The 18,641-nt window shown below is 42.9% G+C and overlaps 1 protein-coding gene across 5 annotated transcripts in view; it reads right to left on the reverse strand.

The window, feature by feature from the left end:
- The window catches only part of LOC109872147 (solute carrier organic anion transporter family member 5A1-like), a 39,993-nt gene extending 22,743 nt beyond the window's left edge, over positions 1–17,250 (reverse strand). The window contains exons 1-2 of one of the 5 annotated variants that reach the window (XM_020463261.2): positions 17,055–17,250; positions 13,785–15,167 (exon numbers count right to left, since the gene is read on the reverse strand). In XM_020463261.2, the coding sequence (XP_020318850.1) occupies positions 13,785–14,751 (967 nt within the window). In that variant the 5' untranslated portion in view covers positions 14,752–15,167; positions 17,055–17,250. Of the gene's footprint in view, positions 1–13,784; positions 15,168–15,679; positions 15,889–17,050 lie in introns of those variants that run through there. The other 4 variants (XM_020463259.2, XM_031806986.1, XM_020463260.2 and 1 more) reach the window with 4 other exon arrangements.
- Between the last annotated feature and the right edge of the window lie 1,391 nt (positions 17,251–18,641).

The raw sequence follows: 18,641 nt of genomic DNA on the forward strand, positions 1-18,641 counted from the left end.
TACATTGGCGTGTTATGTTCAGTAGTTCCAAAACATGAGGTGATTTTACAGAGACACATCAAATACTCATAATAAACATTGATAAAAGATACAACTATTATGCATGGAACTTTAGATAACTTCTCCTTAATGCAACCGCTGTGTCAGATTTCAAAAAATCTTTACGGAAAAAGCATACCATGCAATAATCTGAGTACGGCGCTCAGAGACCAAACAAGCCAAAAAAGATACCCGCCATATTGTGCAGTCAACAGAAGTCAGAAATAACAAATACACTTACATTTGATGATCTTCATCAGAATGCACTCCCAGGAATCCCAGTTCCACAATAAATGTTTGATTTGTTCGATAAAGTTAATAATTCATGTCCAAATACCTCCTTTTGTTAGGGCGTTTGGTAAACAAATCCAAACACGCGTGCAAGTCCAGCCGAAAGGTCAGCCGAAAAGTCCAAAAAGTTATTACAGATCGTAGAAACATGTCAAACGAAGTATAGAATCAATCTTTAGGATATTTTTATCATAAATCTTCAATAATATTCCAACCGGAGAATTCCTTTGTCTGTAGAATAGCAATGGAACGCAAGCTAACTTTCACATGACCACGTGTCACGAGCTCGTGGCAATCTGCCAGACACCTGGCTCATTCGGCTCCACCTCACGGTAAACATCAAACAAGGTTCTAAAGACTAGACATCTAGTGGAAGCCTTAGGAAGTGCAACATGACCAATATCCCACTGTATCTTCGATAAGTTTTCAACTCATAGCCTACAAACCTCAGATTTCCCACTTCCTGGTTAGATTTCTCTCAGGTTTCGCCTGCCATATGAGTTCTGTTATACTCAGACATCATTCAAACAGTTTTAGAAACTTCAGAGTGTTTTCTATCCGAATTTACTAATTATATGCATATTCTAGCTCATATGGCTGAGTAGCAGGCAGTTTACTCTGGGCACCCTATTCATCCAAGCTACTCAATACTGCCCCCCAGTCACCAAGAAGTTAAAATATCAAAACAAACTGAACAAATTACATTAATTTGGGGACAGGTTGAAGAGCATTTAACATTTATGGCAATTTAGCTAGTTAGCTTGCAGTTGCTAGCTAATTTGTCCTATTTAGCTAGCTTGCTGTTGCTAGCTAATTTGTTCTGGGATAAACATTGAGTTGTTATTTAGGTCCTCTACTCTGACAATCCACACACAAAACGGTCAACCAAATCATTTCTAGTCATCTCTCCTCCTTCCAGGCCTTTTCTTCTCGTCTTTATTGCAATTGGCAACTTTCATAAATTAGATGCATTACTGCCACTGACCTCGTTCTTGTTTCAGTCACGCACGTGGGTATAACCAATGAGGTGAGGGTACCTGCTTCTATAAACCAATGAGGATAGGAGAGGCAGGACTTGCAGAGCGATCTGCATCACAAATAGAACTTCTATTTTAGTCCTTGGCAACGCAGACACAATAATTGAATAATATAGATTTCTAAATTTATTCTGCAACGCTAGTGCAACGCGATCGGTGCAGTCAGCCTGTTATTGATATCACCGTCAATCAGTGTAGATAAAGGGGAGGAGGGGAGGAGACAGGTTACAAGATCTTTAAGCCTTAGTTGAGACAATTTAGACATGGATTGTTTGTGTACCATTGAGGGTGAATGGGCAAAACAAAATATTTAAGTGCCTTTGAACAGGGTCGTAGGTGCCAGGCCCACCGGTTTGAGTGCGTCAAGAACTGCAATGCTGCTGGGTTTCACACTCAACAGTTTCCCGTGTGTATCAAGAATGGTCCACCACCCAAAGGACATCTAGTCAATTTGACACAAATGTGGGAAGCTTGGAGCCAACATGGACCAGCATCCCTGTGGAATGCTTCGACACCTTGTAGTCTATGCCCCGATGAATTGAGGCTGTTCTGAGGGAAAATGTGAGTGCAACTCAATATTAGGAAGGTGTTCCTAATGTTTTGTAAACTCAGTGCATATAATTTCTCTTTCACTGTGAATTTGTGGAGCAGGTTGTTTAGATTGGTAGGGGGAAAAAATCCAACTTAATCCCTTTTTATAATAGCATTAATTTTAAGGCAGTAAAATGTTTTTAAAAACTGTGCATAGACTTTCACTAGTCACTGTATGTGAAATATGTTCTCTTACTGTATTAGGTCTACTTGAATTGCCATGCATCTATTGCCGGTTGCTGAGAGGCAATATCTTTTATTCGGTCTAATGATAACACAGACCTTATTTTTATTTTTTTCAGTATTCATCTCTCATGGAACACCCCCTCTTTTTGGGTCTGTTTCAACATGTGCCTCTTTAAATAACATAACACTCAGAATAAAATAATATTTTGTTTCAGGATGTCAGACCACCCGTTCTTGTTCTTATATTATTAGAAGTGCAATCGCAGAAAATGTTGCATTTTGTTGGTCAGACATGTCCACACTCCTCATAATAACCTTACCTATGTACTAACTCTAGTAGCAACAAAATCTCCTACACTGAGATACATAACAGATTATATACACACACACATACATACACACACACACACTGTGTATACAATCTCAGATTATAAGATACTGCAGGCACCCTCTTAATCTGGTAAAGAACGTTGGTCATCTAGCCTTTTTTGGACTAACTATAGGTCCATTCTCTCATTTCCAAAGTTCATAAATGGCTCTTCCTGGAAGTCCATGAACATATAATTTCTAAACCGTTGCTATATTACCCAACAGTCACATCCTGTCCTAACAGAGTAACTGTCTGTGGCTAACAGAGTAACTGTCTGTGGCTAACAGAGTAACTGTGTGTGGCTAACAGAGTAACTGTCTGTGGCTAACAGAGTAACTGTCTGTGGCTAACAGAGTAACTGTCTGTGGCTAACAGAGTAACTGTCTGTGGCTAACAGAGTAACTGTCTGTGGCTAACAGAGTAACTGTCTGTGGCTAACAGAGTAACTGTCTGTGGCTAACAGAGTAACTGTCTGTGGCTAACAGAGTAACTGTCTGTGGCTAACAGAGTAACTGTCTGTGGCTAACAGAGTAACTGTCTGTGGCTAACAGAGTAACTGTCTGTGGCTAACAGAGTAACTGTCTGTGGCTAACAGAGTAACTGTCTGTGGCTAACAGAGTAACTGTCTGTGGCTAACAGAGTAACTGTCTGTGGCTAACAGAGTAACTGTCTGTGGCTAACAGAGTAACTGTCTGTGGCTAACAGAGTAACTGTCTGTGGCTAACAGAGTAACTGTCTGTGGCTAACAGAGTAACTGTCTGTGGCTAACAGAGTAACTGTCTGTGGCTAACAGAGTAACTGTCTGTGGCTAACAGAGTAACTGTCTGTGGCTAACAGAGTAACTGTCTGTGGCTAACAGAGTAACTGTCTGTGGCTATACTGACCAGAGTTCTGTCAAGGACCATTAGTGTTGTCCACTCTAGGCTGTCTCAAATGACACCTTATTCCCTATGTAGTTCACTACTTTAGACCAGAGCCCTGATGGGTGTCATTTGATAGTGTGTTCCAGCCAGGCGGGTGGGTCCTGATGGGCCACCCCCTCACATCCTGGCCAATGCATAACCAGCCACCATACTGCTGGTTGGCACCAAAGGACAGACCGCATGATCAAAGCACCAAGTCCTTTGTGAACTGGCCGTCCACAAGAACATCATTAGAGACAGGGTTGAGGAGAAGAAAGGCGACTACGGGCTGTGTCCCAATTGGCACCCTATAAGGCTCTGGTCAAAATAGTGCAGTAATATACAGTGGGGCAAAAAACTATTTAGTCAGCCACCAATTGTGCAAGTTCTCCCACTTAAAAAGATGAGGCCTGTCATTTTCAGTCTCTAGGGTGGCATAGCAGTTCAGACGTCTTTTGTCCTCGTCTTGTCGTGTCCTGTATATATATATATTTACAACTTTTTCACATACATTTTATTTTTATTTTCCATCAACTCATCTTCAAAACACTCTCCTGCAACCCGCCTCACCAATGTATATTTATAAAAAAGTATTATTTACCTCAGATCTGTAATCCTCCAAGAAGCTAGCCAGAAACTCCAAGAAGCTAGCCTGAAACTAGCCAGAAGCTAATCCAGAAGCTAGTTCAGAAGCTAGTTAGCTCCTTTACTGGCAAATCGTTAAATAACATAACACTCAGAATAAAATAATATTTTGTTTCAGGATGTCAGACCACCCGTTCTTGTTCTTATATTATTAGAAGTGCAATCGCAGAAAATGTTGCATTTTGTTGGTCAGACATGTCCACACTCCTCATAATAACCTTACCTATGTACTAACTCTAGTAGCAACAAAATCTCCTACACTGAGATACATAACAGATTATATACACACACACATACATACACACACACACACTGTGTATACAATCTCAGATTATAGGATACTGCAGGCACCCTCTTAATCTGGTAAAGAACGTTGGTCATCTAGCCTTTTTTGGACTAACTATAGGTCCATTCTCTCATTTCCAAAGTTCATAAATGGCTCTTCCTGGAAGTCCATGAACATATAATTTCTAAACCGTTGCTATATTACCCAACAGTCACATCCTGTCCTAACAGAGTAACTGTCTGTGGCTAACAGAGTAACTGTCTGTGGCTAACAGAGTAACTGTCTGTGGCTAACAGAGTAACTGTCTGTGGCTAACAGAGTAACTGTCTGTGGCTAACAGAGTAACTGTCTGTGGCTAACAGAGTAACTGTCTGTGGCTAACAGAGTAACTGTCTGTGGCTAACAGAGTAACTGTCTGTGGCTAACAGAGTAACTGTCTGTGGCTAACAGAGTAACTGTCTGTGGCTAACAGAGTAACTGTCTGTGGCTAACAGAGTAACTGTCTGTGGCTAACAGAGTAACTGTCTGTGGCTAACAGAGTAACTGTCTGTGGCTAACAGAGTAACTGTCTGTGGCTAACAGAGTAACTGTCTGTGGCTAACAGAGTAACTGTCTGTGGCTAACAGAGTAACTGTCTGTGGCTATACTGACCAGAGTTCTGTCAAGGACCATTAGTGTTGTCCACTCTAGGCTGTCTCAAATGACACCTTATTCCCTATGTAGTTCACTACTTTAGACCAGAGCCCTGATGGGTGTCATTTGATAGTGTGTTCCAGCCAGGCGGGTGGGTCCTGATGGGCCACCCCCTCACATCCTGGCCAATGCATAACCAGCCACCATACTGCTGGTTGGCACCAAAGGACAGACCGCATGATCAAAGCACCAAGTCCTTTGTGAACTGGCCGTCCACAAGAACATCATTAGAGACAGGGTTGAGGAGAAGAAAGGCGACTACGGGCTGTGTCCCAATTGGCACCCTATAAGGCTCTGGTCAAAATAGTGCAGTAATATACAGTGGGGCAAAAAACTATTTAGTCAGCCACCAATTGTGCAAGTTCTCCCACTTAAAAAGATGAGGCCTGTCATTTTCAGTCTCTAGGGTGGCATAGCAGTTCAGACGTCTTTTGTCCTCGTCTTGTCGTGTCCTGTATATATATATATTTACAACTTTTTCACATACATTTTATTTTTATTTTCCATCAACTCATCTTCAAAACACTCTCCTGCAACCCGCCTCACCAATGTATATTTATAAAAAAGTATTATTTACCTCAGATCTGTAATCCTCCAAGAAGCTAGCCAGAAACTCCAAGAAGCTAGCCTGAAACTAGCCAGAAGCTAATCCAGAAGCTAGTTCAGAAGCTAGTTAGCTCCTTTACTGGCAAATCGTTAATATTCAGCTAACCACGGTTTGTGGTCATCAGCTATCCTTTAGCTCGAAAATCTATCGCCAGTTCTGTACGGCGCAACGCGGCTCGGAACGGAACATACCGGACCAATTTTTCTCTCCATGTCCCTGGACATTCATACCCGGATCTCACAGCTAGCTAGCTGCTATCCATGTGACCATCGGCCTTCGTCGATTCCGGAGCAAACATCAATTATTCCGGAGCTAGCAAGCTCCGTCAATCACTCCTGAGTTCCATCAATCACACCTGGGCTGCAGTCACCTATCCGGACCCGTTTTACTGCCTTCGCGGAGCCCCACCGGGCCTTCACAACTGGACTGCCGACGTTATCTACCCAAAGGAGTTATTCGGCCGGCTCCTCCGTCGCGACGTTACCTGAACGCCCATCTGCGGCCTGCTAACCGTTAGCTGTCTTACCGGCTGCTATCTGAATAGACAATCGGACAATTTTTTATTATTATTAATTTTTTTTTTAATTATTATTATTATTATCTTTTCTTCTTGGGCCTCTATAACTATATCTATTGTTTTTATTTTTGTTGTTGTTGTGTGATTTGGATTAATCCCCTCTACCACACGGAACCCCACTAATCTACTGACGGAACGTAAGGGGTGGCTAACAGACCTCCATCCTATGCTAGCTTGCTACCGATGCCCTGGCTAGCTGTCTAAATCACCAACCAACCTCTCCACTCACCGGACCCTTTTGATCACTCGACTAAGCATGCCTATCCTTAATGTCAATATGTCTTGTCCATTTCTGTTCTGGTTAGTGTTTATTGGCTTATTTCACTGTAGAGCCTCTAGTCCTGCTCACTATACCTTATCCAACCTATTAGTTCCACCACCCACACATGCAATGACATCTCCTGGTTTCAACGATGTTTCTAGAGACAATATCTCTCTCTTCATCACTCAATACCTAGGTTTACCTCCACTGTATTCACATCCTACCATACATTTGTCTGTACATTATACCTTGATGCTATTTTATCGCCCCCAGAAACCTCCTTTTACTCTATGTTCCAGACGTTCTAGACGACCAATTCTCATAGCTTTTAGCCGTACCCTTATTCTACTCCTCCTATGTTCCTCTGGCGATGTAGAGGTGAATCCAGGCCCTGCAGTGCCTAGCTCCACTCCTATTCCCCAGGCGCTCTCTTTTGACGACTTCTGTAACCGTAATAGCCTTGGTTTCATGCATGTTAACATTAGAAGCCTCCTCCCTAAGTTTGTTCTATTCACTGCTTTAGCACACTCTGCCAACCCGGATGTTCTAGCTGTGTCTGAATCCTGGCTTAGGAAGACCACCAAAAATTCTGAAGTTTTAATTCCAAACTACAACATTTTCAGACAAGATAGAACTGCCAAAGGGGGCGGTGTTGCAATTTACTGCAAAGATAGCCTGCAGAGTTCTGTCCTACTATCCAGGTCTGTACCCAAACAATTTGAACTTCTACTTTTAAAAATCCACCTCTCTAAAAACAAGTCTCTCACCGTTGCCGCCTGCTATAGACCACCCTCTGCCCTCAGCTGTGCTCTGGACACCATATGTGAACTGATTGCCCCCCATCTATCTTCAGAGTTCGTGCTGCTAGGCGACCTAAACTGGAACATGCTTAACACCCCAGCCATCCTACAATCTAAACTTGATGCCCTCAATCTCACACAAATAATCAATGAACCTACCAGGTACCTCCCCAAAACCTTAAACACGGGCACCCTCATAGATATCATCCTAACCAACTTCCCCTCTAAATACACCTCTGCTGTCTTCAACCAAGATCTCAGCGATCACTGCCTCATTGCCTGCATCCGTAATGGGTCAGCGGTCAAACGACCTCCACTCATCACTGTAAAACGCTCCCTGAAACACTTCTGCGAGCAGGCCTTTCTAATCGACCTGGCCGGGGTATCCTGGAAGGATATTGATCTCATCCCGTCAGTAGAGGATGCCTGGATATTTTTTAAAAATGCCTTCCTAACCATCTTAAATAAACATGCCCCATTCAAGAAATTTAGAACCAGGAACAGATATAGCCCTTGGTTCTCCCCAGACCTGACTGCCCTTAACCAACACAAAAACATCCTATGGCGTTCTGCACTAGCATCGAACAGCCCCCGTGATATGCAGCTGTTCAGGGAAGCTAGAAATCATTATACACAGGCAGTTAGAAAAGCCAAGGCTAGCTTTTTCAAGCAGAAATTTGCTTCCTGCAACACCAACTCAAAAAAGTTCTGGGACACTGTAAAGTCCATGGAGAATAAGAACACCTCCTCCCAGCTGCCCACTGCATTGAAGATAGGAAACACTGTCACCACTGATAAATCCACCATAATTGAGAATTTCAATAAGCATTTTTCTACGGCTGGCCATGCTTTCCACCTGGCTACTCCTACCCCGGACAACAGCACTGCACCCCCAACAGCAACTCGCCCAAGCCTTCCCCATTTCTCCTTCTCCCAAATCCATTCAGCTGATGTTCTGAAAGAGCTGCAAAATCTGGACCCCTACAAATCAGCCGGGCTAGACAATCTGGACCCTTTCTTTCTAAAATTATCTGCCGAAATTGTTGCCACCCCTATTACTAGCCTGTTCAACCTCTCTTTCGTGTCGTCTGAGATTCCCAAAGATTGGAAAGCAGCTGCGGTCATCCCCCTCTTCAAAGGGGGGGACACTCTTGACCCAAACTGCTACAGACCTATATCTATCCTACCGTGCCTTTCTAAGGTCTTCGAAAGCCAAGTCAACAAACAGATTACCGACCATTTCGAATCTCACCATACCTTCTCTGCTATGCAATCTGGTTTCAGAGCTGGTCATGGCTGCACCTCAGCCACGCTCAAGGTCCTAAACGATATCTTAACCGCCATCGATAAGAAACATTACTGTGCAGCCGTATTCATTGATCTGGCCAAGGCTTTCGACTCTGTCAATCACCATATCCTCATCGGCAGACTCGACAGCCTTGGTTTCTCAAATGATTGCCTCGCCTGGTTCACCAACTACTTCTCTGATAGAGTTCAGTGTGTCAAATCGGAGGGTCTGCTGTCCGGACCTCTGGCAGTCTCTATGGGGGTGCCACAGGGTTCAATTCTTGGACCGACTCTCTTCTCTGTATACATCAATGAGGTCGCTCTTGCTGCTGGTGAGTCCCTGATCCACCTCTACGCAGACGACACCATTCTGTATACTTCCGGCCCTTCTTTGGACACTGTGTTAACAACCCTCCAGGCAAGCTTCAATGCCATACAACTCTCCTTCCGTGGCCTCCAATTGCTCTTAAATACAAGTAAAACTAAATGCATGCTCTTCAACCGATCGCTACCTGCACCTACCCGCCTGTCCAACATCACTACTCTGGACGGCTCTGACTTAGAATACGTGGACAACTACAAATACTTAGGTGTCTGGTTAGACTGTAAACTCTCCTTCCAGACCCATATCAAACATCTCCAATCCAAAGTTAAATCTAGAATTGGCTTCCTATTTCGCAACAAAGCATCCTTCACTCATGCTGCCAAACATACCCTTGTAAAACTGACCATCCTACCAATCCTCGACTTTGGCGATGTCATTTACAAAATAGCCTCCAATACCCTACCCAACAAATTGGATGCAGTCTATCACAGTGCAATCCGTTTTATCACCAAAGCCCCATATACTACCCACCATTGCGACCTGTACGCTCTCGTTGGCTGGCCCTCGCTTCATACTCGTCGCCAAACCCACTGGCTCCATGTCATCTACAAGACCCTGCTAGGTAAAGTCCCCCCTTATCTCAGCTCGCTGGTCACCATAGCATCTCCCACCTGTAGCACACGCTCCAGCAGGTATCTCTCTCTAGTCACCCCCAAAACCAATTCTTTCTTTGGCCGCCTCTCCTTCCAGTTCTCTGCTGCCAATGACTGGAACGAACTACAAAAATCTCTGAAACTGGAAACACTTATCTCCCTCACTAGCTTTAAGCACCAACTGTCAGAGCAGCTCACAGATTACTGCACCTGTACATAGCCCACCTATAATTTAGCCCAAACAACTACCTCTTTCCCAACTGTATTTAATTTTAATTAATTTATTTATTTTGCTCCTTTGCACCCCATTATCTTTTTATTTCTACCTTGCACATTCGTCCATTGCAAAACTACCATTCCAGTATTTTACTTGCTATATTGTATTTACTTTGCCATCATGGCCTTTTTTGCCTTTACCTCCCTTCTCACCTCATTTGCTCACATTGTATATAGACTTGTTTATACTGCATTATTGACTGTATGTTTGTTTTTACTCCATGTGTAACTCTGTGTCGTTTTATCTGTCGAACTGCTTTGCTTTATCTTGGCCAGGTCGCAATTGTAAATGAGAACTTGTTCTCAACTTGCCTACCTGGTTAAATAAAGGTAAAATAAATAAAATAAATACATTTTCATCATAGGTACACTTCAACTATGACAGACAAAATAAGAAAAAATCCAGAAAATCACATTGTAGGATTTTTTATGAATTTATTTGCAAATTATGGTGGAAAATAAGTATTTGGTCACCTACAAACAAGCAAGATTTCTGGCTCTCACAGACCTGTAACTTCTTCTTTAAGAGGCTCCTCTGTCCTCCACTCGTTACCTGTATTAATGGCACCTGTTTGAACTTGTTATCAGTATAAAAGACACCTGTCCAGAACCTCAAACAGCCACACTCCAAACTCCACTATGGCCAAGACCAAAGAGCTGTCAAAGGACACCAGAAACAAAATTGTAGACCTGCACCAGGCTGGGAAGACTGAATCTGCAATAGGTAAGCAGCTTGGTTTGAAGAAATCAACTGTGGGAGCAATTATTAGGAAATGGAAGACATACAAGAACACTGATAATCTCCCTCGATCTGGGGCTCCACGCAAGATCTCACACCGTGGGATCAAAATGATCACAAGAACGGTGAGCAAAAATCGCAGAACCACATGGGGGGACCTAGTGAATGACCTGCAGAGAGCTGGGACCAAAGTAACAAAGCCTACCATCAGCAAGGGCATTGAAGATGAAATGTGGCTGGGTCTTTTAGCATGACAATGATCCCAAACACACCGCCCGGACAACGAAGGAGTGGCTTCGTAAGAAGCATTTCAAGGTCCTGGAGTGGCCTAGCCAGTCTCCAGATCTCAACCCCATAGAAAATCTTTGGAGGGAGTTGAAAGTCCGTGTTGCCCAGCAACAGCCCCAAAACATCACTGCTCTAGAGGAGATCTGCATGGAGGAATGGGCCAAAATACCAGCAACAGTGTGTGAAAACTTACAGAAAACATTTGACCTCTGTCATTGCCAACAAAGGGTATATAAAAGTATTGAGAAACTTTTGTTATTGACCAAATACTTATTTTCCACCATAATTTGCAAATAAATTCATTAAAAATCCTACAAATGTCATTTTCAGGATTTTTTTTCTCTCATTTTGTCTGCCGTAGTTGAAGTGTACCTATGATGAAAATTACAGGCCTCTCTCATCTTTAAGTGGGAGAACTTGCACAATTGGTGGCTGACTAAATACTTTTTGCCCCACTGTGTGTGTGTGTGTATATATATATAAACAAAACAAAAATAGGGTGCCATTTGGGACACATCCTAGGAGCTAATCCCTTTGTGTAGGTTTTTTTCTGAGTGTAATGGAGGCAGGCACCAGGCCACCACAGAATACAAGCCTGTTTCACAACTAGTCTTTTCTTTCAGTGTTAAGGTCTTAATGAGTTCCCATTGTTTCAGAGCACTGGAAGGAGAAGATCTAGGACGACAGTTGAAAGGGACAAGGATTGATTGAATAACCGAAGTCAAAGTAGCCAGGACTCCCGAGTGGCGCAGTGGTCTAAGGCACTGCAGCGAAGTTGCTAGCTGTGCCACTAGAGATCCTGGTTCGAATTTCGTAATAGACATGTGTATTGTAAGGCCTTGTGTATAGGCAGATTCAGGTGGAAAGCCAGCTAGAATGGCTAATGCTACTTTGTGATGTTGCGCCCAGCATTCAGCAGAGGTAAACAGGCTGCTGCAACCTGATTGGCTGAACGCAGTGTGCAACAGCCGGAAAATGTGGTTATATTAAAGACGGTACGCATATTTTTTCTGTTTTCTTCCGGCAGCACGCCACGAAAGCTAGTTAAGGAGGAAACCCATACCTTTGTAGCCTTCGTGTTGGATGTTATGTACGAACCAGTCATCGGAGACAAGTGTATTACCAGCTGAGCACATTAAGCCTAGACGATACTGGAGATCTAGTGCCCACTAGCGGCTGCCTAGACTAATTCTGGAGCCCTATTTTAACATTAAAATATAACAATAGCATAATTGTCTACCCAAAATGCATGACAATCACTGGATTAGGTTGCACATTCATATTTTGCATCACAACATGAAAAGATGATTAAACAACTTATTTCTTCAACACCCTCTCAGTAATCTCTGGCCTCAACATTAACGCTTGTAGGCCTGCAAGAAGAAAATAAAACAATTGTTGGACAAGTAGATTTAAGTTGTCAAAATGGACAAGTAAATAAACAAGTTCATGCAATAATCACAATATCAAAGAATCAGGGTATTCCGATCAGAATTGGATCAACGCGTCCTCCAGATGCGATGTGTTGGCCACTGTCCTTCCAATCACTGCAGAGGCCATCGGAGCATAATTATAGTTCTGCATTGGCAGGCATGAGTAGTCTTTCAACCATGCAGTCGTGAGACGCGTTTGAGTTCAAAGCGAGCCTAGTGTGTGCGCACATTTGTTGATATGCATTGCTAGTTAGTGAATTATTTGCTCAGTTAAAGCACATTTTTAGTCGGCAATGAAAATCCTGGAAAAGTCATGGTGTGTGCATCACCTGTGTATGTGCCAGTGGGCCGTTGAGAAAGGAGACATTGCACAGCAGGTAAAATAATGATATACTGCACAACAGACTACCTAGATAGCCAATTCAAAACATTGTGTAGTTTGGCTGGTAATCTTGCTTGTTAACCATTTAGCATGCATTAATGTCATTGTCATGTCCTAAAATACCTTTCTACCGGTCCTCGAGAATAACCGCAAATGGCCAGTTGATACAGGTGCACAGTTGATGAAACCAATGCTGCATACTCCAGTTGTAGAACAGTCTCAAGAGCTCAAAATTGGGTGTTAAATAATACTGACACTGTTGCTAAGCTAGGATTCTCCTCCATTCAATATTGGCCACGTAATTCTGACAAAGTAAAAAAAATATTCCTGGAAAAGCCTAATGTACAACTAACTATGCTGTCAAGATCTACCCTGAACATTTTAGCCCTACAAATAGACAAACATGTTAAGTCAGTAGCTACACCGCACACCTCAGCCATTTGATCCCTGGTTCACTGAATGAGTGAATTATATCATAAAGACATAACAAGTATTTGGTTGTGATTGTAATGCTGCCGGATGGAAAACCATTCTCCAGGAGAGCTACTGGGTGTGCAGGCTTTTGCTTCAGCTCTGCTCAAACAGTGTAAAAAAATAAAATAAATCAGCTACTCAACAGGACCTTGATAAGCAGACTTGTGTTTGATGAGCACGGTTGGATCAAAAGCCTGCACACCCAGTAGCTCTCCAGATGGAGGGTTGACAGATCACATGTGTTTTATACAGTAGCCCATCAGTGCAGTTAAGTGCCTTGCTCAAGGCCACAAGGGCAGGAGATATAATTCATTGTATCAGAGACCAGCAACCATCCATCGTCTAGTGATAATAATCAATGTTATTTTGTGAAGTGGTTCCTTCCGTCAACCAACCTACTTTTCTATTGCGTGATACCGGAAAATAATAATGGTGCAACCAAATCATGGGATGCTGCAACCAACTGAAAAAAAACTTAGTGGTACCAGTGCCACCAGGGGAAAATGTTGGTCTCGTGCCCTGGGCCTGATCAATACATATATTTGCTAGCTGAGCTACCCTCCTTACGTCATAGTAGTATATTAACTTCGGTTGTAATCTTCACATCTTTCAAACACCATGACAGACACACAGTTACTTACCAAGATAAAGTGAGGCGTTCTCTTTCTTGACATTGTCGTCCAGGTAGGTGGGTCCAAGGGTGTAGATGGGTGTCGACCCCATACCCACCAGGATCTGTGCTATGATGAATAGGGCCACGTACAGGTTGTGTTCATTACCATCTTGGTCTCTGGGGCAGGAGGACAAATCCAGGAAGTCCTTGCCACTGCCGTTGTGGTTCATACACAGACCTTCATTGCCCCGTGATGAGTTCACCTCCAGGATTTGGTACGGAGGGGAGATGAAGTGAGGCAAGGAGAAGAGTGCTGCTCCGACGGCTATAAACACTGCACCCACGGCCAACCATCTGGGCCTTTGCCCTCGGCCTCCGAAGTAACTGATGAAGACCACCACCAGCAGACTGCCTATGTCAAAGCAGCTGACGAGCAGACCAGACTCAGAGCTCCGGAGGCTGTACCTCTTCTCTATGGTGGTGATGACACTGCTAAGGTAGCCAGACACCATCAGTGACTGGATAAATGTCAGGTAGCACATGCAGCATAAAAAACAGCGAGAGTCTTCGAGAATCACACTCATGTATTTCCTAGTGGGTAAACGCATCAGGGGTAGTCTTGAGGCATTTTTACGCCTGGGTTTGCTGACCTGCGTCTCTGTGTTAAATGAAAGACTCATCCCCACCACACTAGACCTGAAAGGGGAATAGTTAACATTAGTCCTGGTGGGCGATTCAGGTAAAGGTTGGTTCAGGTTGATCCTCTGTGGGAGTTGGATGAATTCAGTACTCTTCTCCTCCGTTATTGACACCTGTTGCTGCAAAGACTTGGTCAACAAGGCCTTGCTATGCTGGCCTGAGTCATTTAGAGTGGGCAAACTTTTGGACTTGAAGTTACTCCCAGCAGGGTACTGATTTTGACTCAATAACTCATGATCCATTTGAAGGTGTTCTGACAGTTCATTCCCTGTCTCTTTGTGGTCACCGGAAGCCATTGTGTTTTGTGGTTGTTGAGCTGGCTGAATTTACAAGTGTAGGTTTAAAAGTCCAATCACTGCATTTCTGACACTATAATAGACATTTCATCCAGTAAAAAAAAAAAAAGATTCAGGCTGCAAGTCAGGCCCAATAAAATTGAGAAAATATGGCCATATGGTTTCTGCATTGGCTTATCAGTGTTGCTGCCTCTGTTTATCTCGCAAACACTTGTGCTCTGCCAGCATGTGATTCTGAGCTCGAGGCCGCTAGTTTCATTGACTCTCACGCCTTCAGCTAGCAAGATTTGCTGCAGGATCTCACCATCACTACTTGGCAGGTGGTGGAGGATGTTGGTGTTTTGAGTCAAGCAGAAAGAAAATGGCAGACATGGGCAGATGACACAGTGGTGTTGACATGGTTCCCTTGGAATCACCTTCAATTAAGAAAAGAAAATGGTACATTTCACACATATTGAATGTTTTCACCTCCCTCCATACACTCTAGTTATATGTCATCATTGTCATAAACTATATAGGGTTAGGGTTCCCACACTGCCATTTTTTTTCATGTTTTACAGCACTTGTTTACACAGGACAATCAACCACCTGTTCTAATTAGCCATCAAAGCGTCTCTGAACATCGATGAGTAACGAAAGGAGAATGCCAGAATAGTGTTGTAAATGAAACCGTATATAGCAAATGTATATTTTGCATTTGTGAAATTATTTTGATGTGAAAGTATGTTTCCAAAACCATATCGCAAGTGAGGATCATTGAAGTTTATAAACGTTCAAACAGAGTTTCGGGATTGTAGTTCACATGTAGCCAGATTAGCTACACCAGATAATGTGATTTAACCAAATATTTTTTTGTATCGATTACTGAGAGTTACAGGTTAGGTACTGTTTGGTGTAGCAGATCTTTTTTAATTTTTTTTATACCAACCTTAACTTGGCGATACCATCGTTGTTCTCGATTAGGCCAAACATGCATATTCTAAAATGTTACAAGTGGTGCGTTTGAATTTAGAAAATTATTGTTTTGCTCCATGAAGTAATACAACAATGTGTACGCCGCCATCTTGTCAATTTTAAATATTGAGTGAGTTCTATTACGCTGGCCCCGGTTGAACCGGGCAATGGCCTGTAAACATCATTGGGCGAAAGAGAGGCGCGCCCTTCTCAAATCAAACAGTAAAATCTGCACCAATCGGACATGTTGTCAACAAGGCAGCATGGTGCATCATCCAGAAACATACATTTTCATTGGGAAGGGAGATAAAGCGTTTTATATCAAAAGCAATCATTTCTGGGTGTGAAAAGGCAGAATCATGCTTACATCGCTTTTTTTGTTGAGTCCTCCGTGGGGAGGAGTTTGGTTCGGGTGAAAAGTGCTTTGCATTAGTTTTGGAACTGGGCAGACTCTCGGCGTGAGCCAGGTGCCCCGCTCTGGCTCACGCCGAGAGTCTGCTCAGTTCCAAAACTAATGCAAATCACTTTCCCCGGACCAAACTACTCCCCACGGGGTAACCCGGGCCAGATAGACTACATCTCTCATTCGTAGGGACAGGTGAGTCGACCCCAAAGTGCGGCATGTCATTATGACACGTACCTGTCTAAATAGAACGAGAAAATATTTGAAAGACAAGATAGCAGCATACACATTGTAGGGTTTATTTATTGAACAAAACAATTATTTTTACTTGAATAATGGAGAATTTTCTAAATTCAAACACCACCTGCAACTGGACACGGACGTTTAAGATAACGTTACATGTTTGTCCAAATCGAGAACGAAGATAACTAGCATCGCCAAGTTAAGGTAGGTCGAAAATGATGTTACACCACCAAACAGTAGGTACACCTGTAACTCCCGGTAATGGATAGCAAAAATATTTATTAAAATCACATTATCTGGTGTAGCAATCTGTAGCTATAACCAGCTGTGGTCGATGCGTCCAGCTGAGAACCCAAAGCAGGGGAAGCTGTAAACCCTTGGCTTCTCCAGAGGCAACGTTAACGAGTAGCTAGGTACTGTAACTACCAGTACCTAGACATGAAAACTAACAAATTAAACCAGTCTTGACATAAAAACGGACATGTTACTAAAAAACGGTGACTGGCTAGTTAACATTTACCGACGTGAACCTGTTTTCAATCACAATCCCCAGAGTAGGCATAGCCTACCATTACGCGAACTAACCAAAAACCGCGGCTAGCTCTGGTGAACTGCTGACGATCTGCTGGTGGCAGGCTTGTAGCTCGCGTTGTAGTAATGAATGAAAACGTTTAACGTTGGCTTACACATTTTACTTACCAACCTGACGATTTTAAGCAATATCAAGGTCCTTAATTCCTACGAAATTCCCATTTGACGGCCGTTATCAAATTGCACCAGATAAAACCATCGTCATCCTATACCGTAGAAAGCTGTACATTATAACCCTCTCACTGAAGAGCATCTGCGATGTTTACCACAACCCAGGTTATAGGCTTCTGCAGCGTCCGACTGAGTGAGCCACCTTATTGGTTCGATTTTACTGGGGCGGAAGTGTCGTCGGGAGGGAGAGGGGGGAGTTGCCCCTAAAAACCGATATAGAATCAGCTTATTGTACAAAGCCCAGTACTTGACCATACAGCTGTTAATGGTCACTGCAGATTTATGATCACTTGTCGGTTTGCTCCTGCATCTGGCACCTGCCAGTGATAACATCCTCTCAGTTCATGCCTGACTTTGTTGCATTCGGAAACATGTTCACTTCCTACAATTTTTTTAAAATACTGATATAGTAGCATTTACCAGCTTTACTGGATGGCAGGTCATTTCCAGTGGTGTAAGTTAAAAATACTTGAAAGTAATACTTAGTTTTGTTTGGTATATGTGCTTGGATGGCCCAACCATGTGGTGATGTACAGTACCAGTCAAAAGTTTGGAGACGGCTACTCATTCAAGAGTTTAGATTTATTTTTACTATTTTCTACGTTGTAGAATATAGTGAAGACATCAAAACTATGAAATAACACATGGAATCATGTAGTAACCAAAAAAGTGTTTTAAAAAATCTAAATATATTTTAGATGAGATTCTTCAAAGTCGCCACCCTTTGCCTTGATGACAGCTTTGCACACTCTTGGCATTCTCTCAACCAGCTTCATGAGGTAGTCACCTGGAATGCATCTCAATTAACAGGTGTGCCTTGTTAAAAGTTCATTTGTGGAATTTCATTCCTTCTTACTGCGTTTGAGCCAATCATTTGTGACAAGGTAGGGTTGGTATACAGAAGACAGCCCTATTTGGTAAAAGACCAAGTACATATTATGTTAAGAACAGCTCAAATCAGCAAAGAGAAATGACAGTCCATCATTACTTTAAGACATGAAGGTCAGTCAATACAGAAAAATTCAACAACTTTGAAAGTTTCTTAAACTGCAGTCGCAAAAACCGTCAAGCGCTATGATGAAACTGGCTCTCATGAGGACGGCCACAGGAAAGGAAGACCCAGAGTTACCTCTAATGAATTTACCCTCTGCAGTAGTTACCAGCCTCAGAAATCGGCAATTAACTGCACCTCAGATGCAGCCCAAATAAATATATGGTCAAATTGCTGCAAAGAAACCACAACAATAAGAAGAAACTTGCTTGGGCCAAGAAACACGAGCAATGGACATTAGACCGGTGGAAATCTGTCCTTTGGTCTGATGAGTCCAAATTTTTGGTTCCAACCGTCGTGTCTTTGTGAGACGCAGAGTAGGTGAATGGATGAGCTCCGCATGTGTGGTTCCCACCGTGAAGCGTGGAGGTGGTGTGATGGTACTTTGCTGGTGACACTGTCAGCGATTTATTTAGAATTCAAGGCACACTTAACCACCATGCATACAGTGCCTTGCGAAAGTATTCGGCCCCCTTG

This window comes from Oncorhynchus kisutch, linkage group LG27 (assembly GCF_002021735.2).
Source record: "Oncorhynchus kisutch isolate 150728-3 linkage group LG27, Okis_V2, whole genome shotgun sequence".
Classification (NCBI taxonomy): Eukaryota; Metazoa; Chordata; class Actinopteri; order Salmoniformes; family Salmonidae; genus Oncorhynchus; species Oncorhynchus kisutch.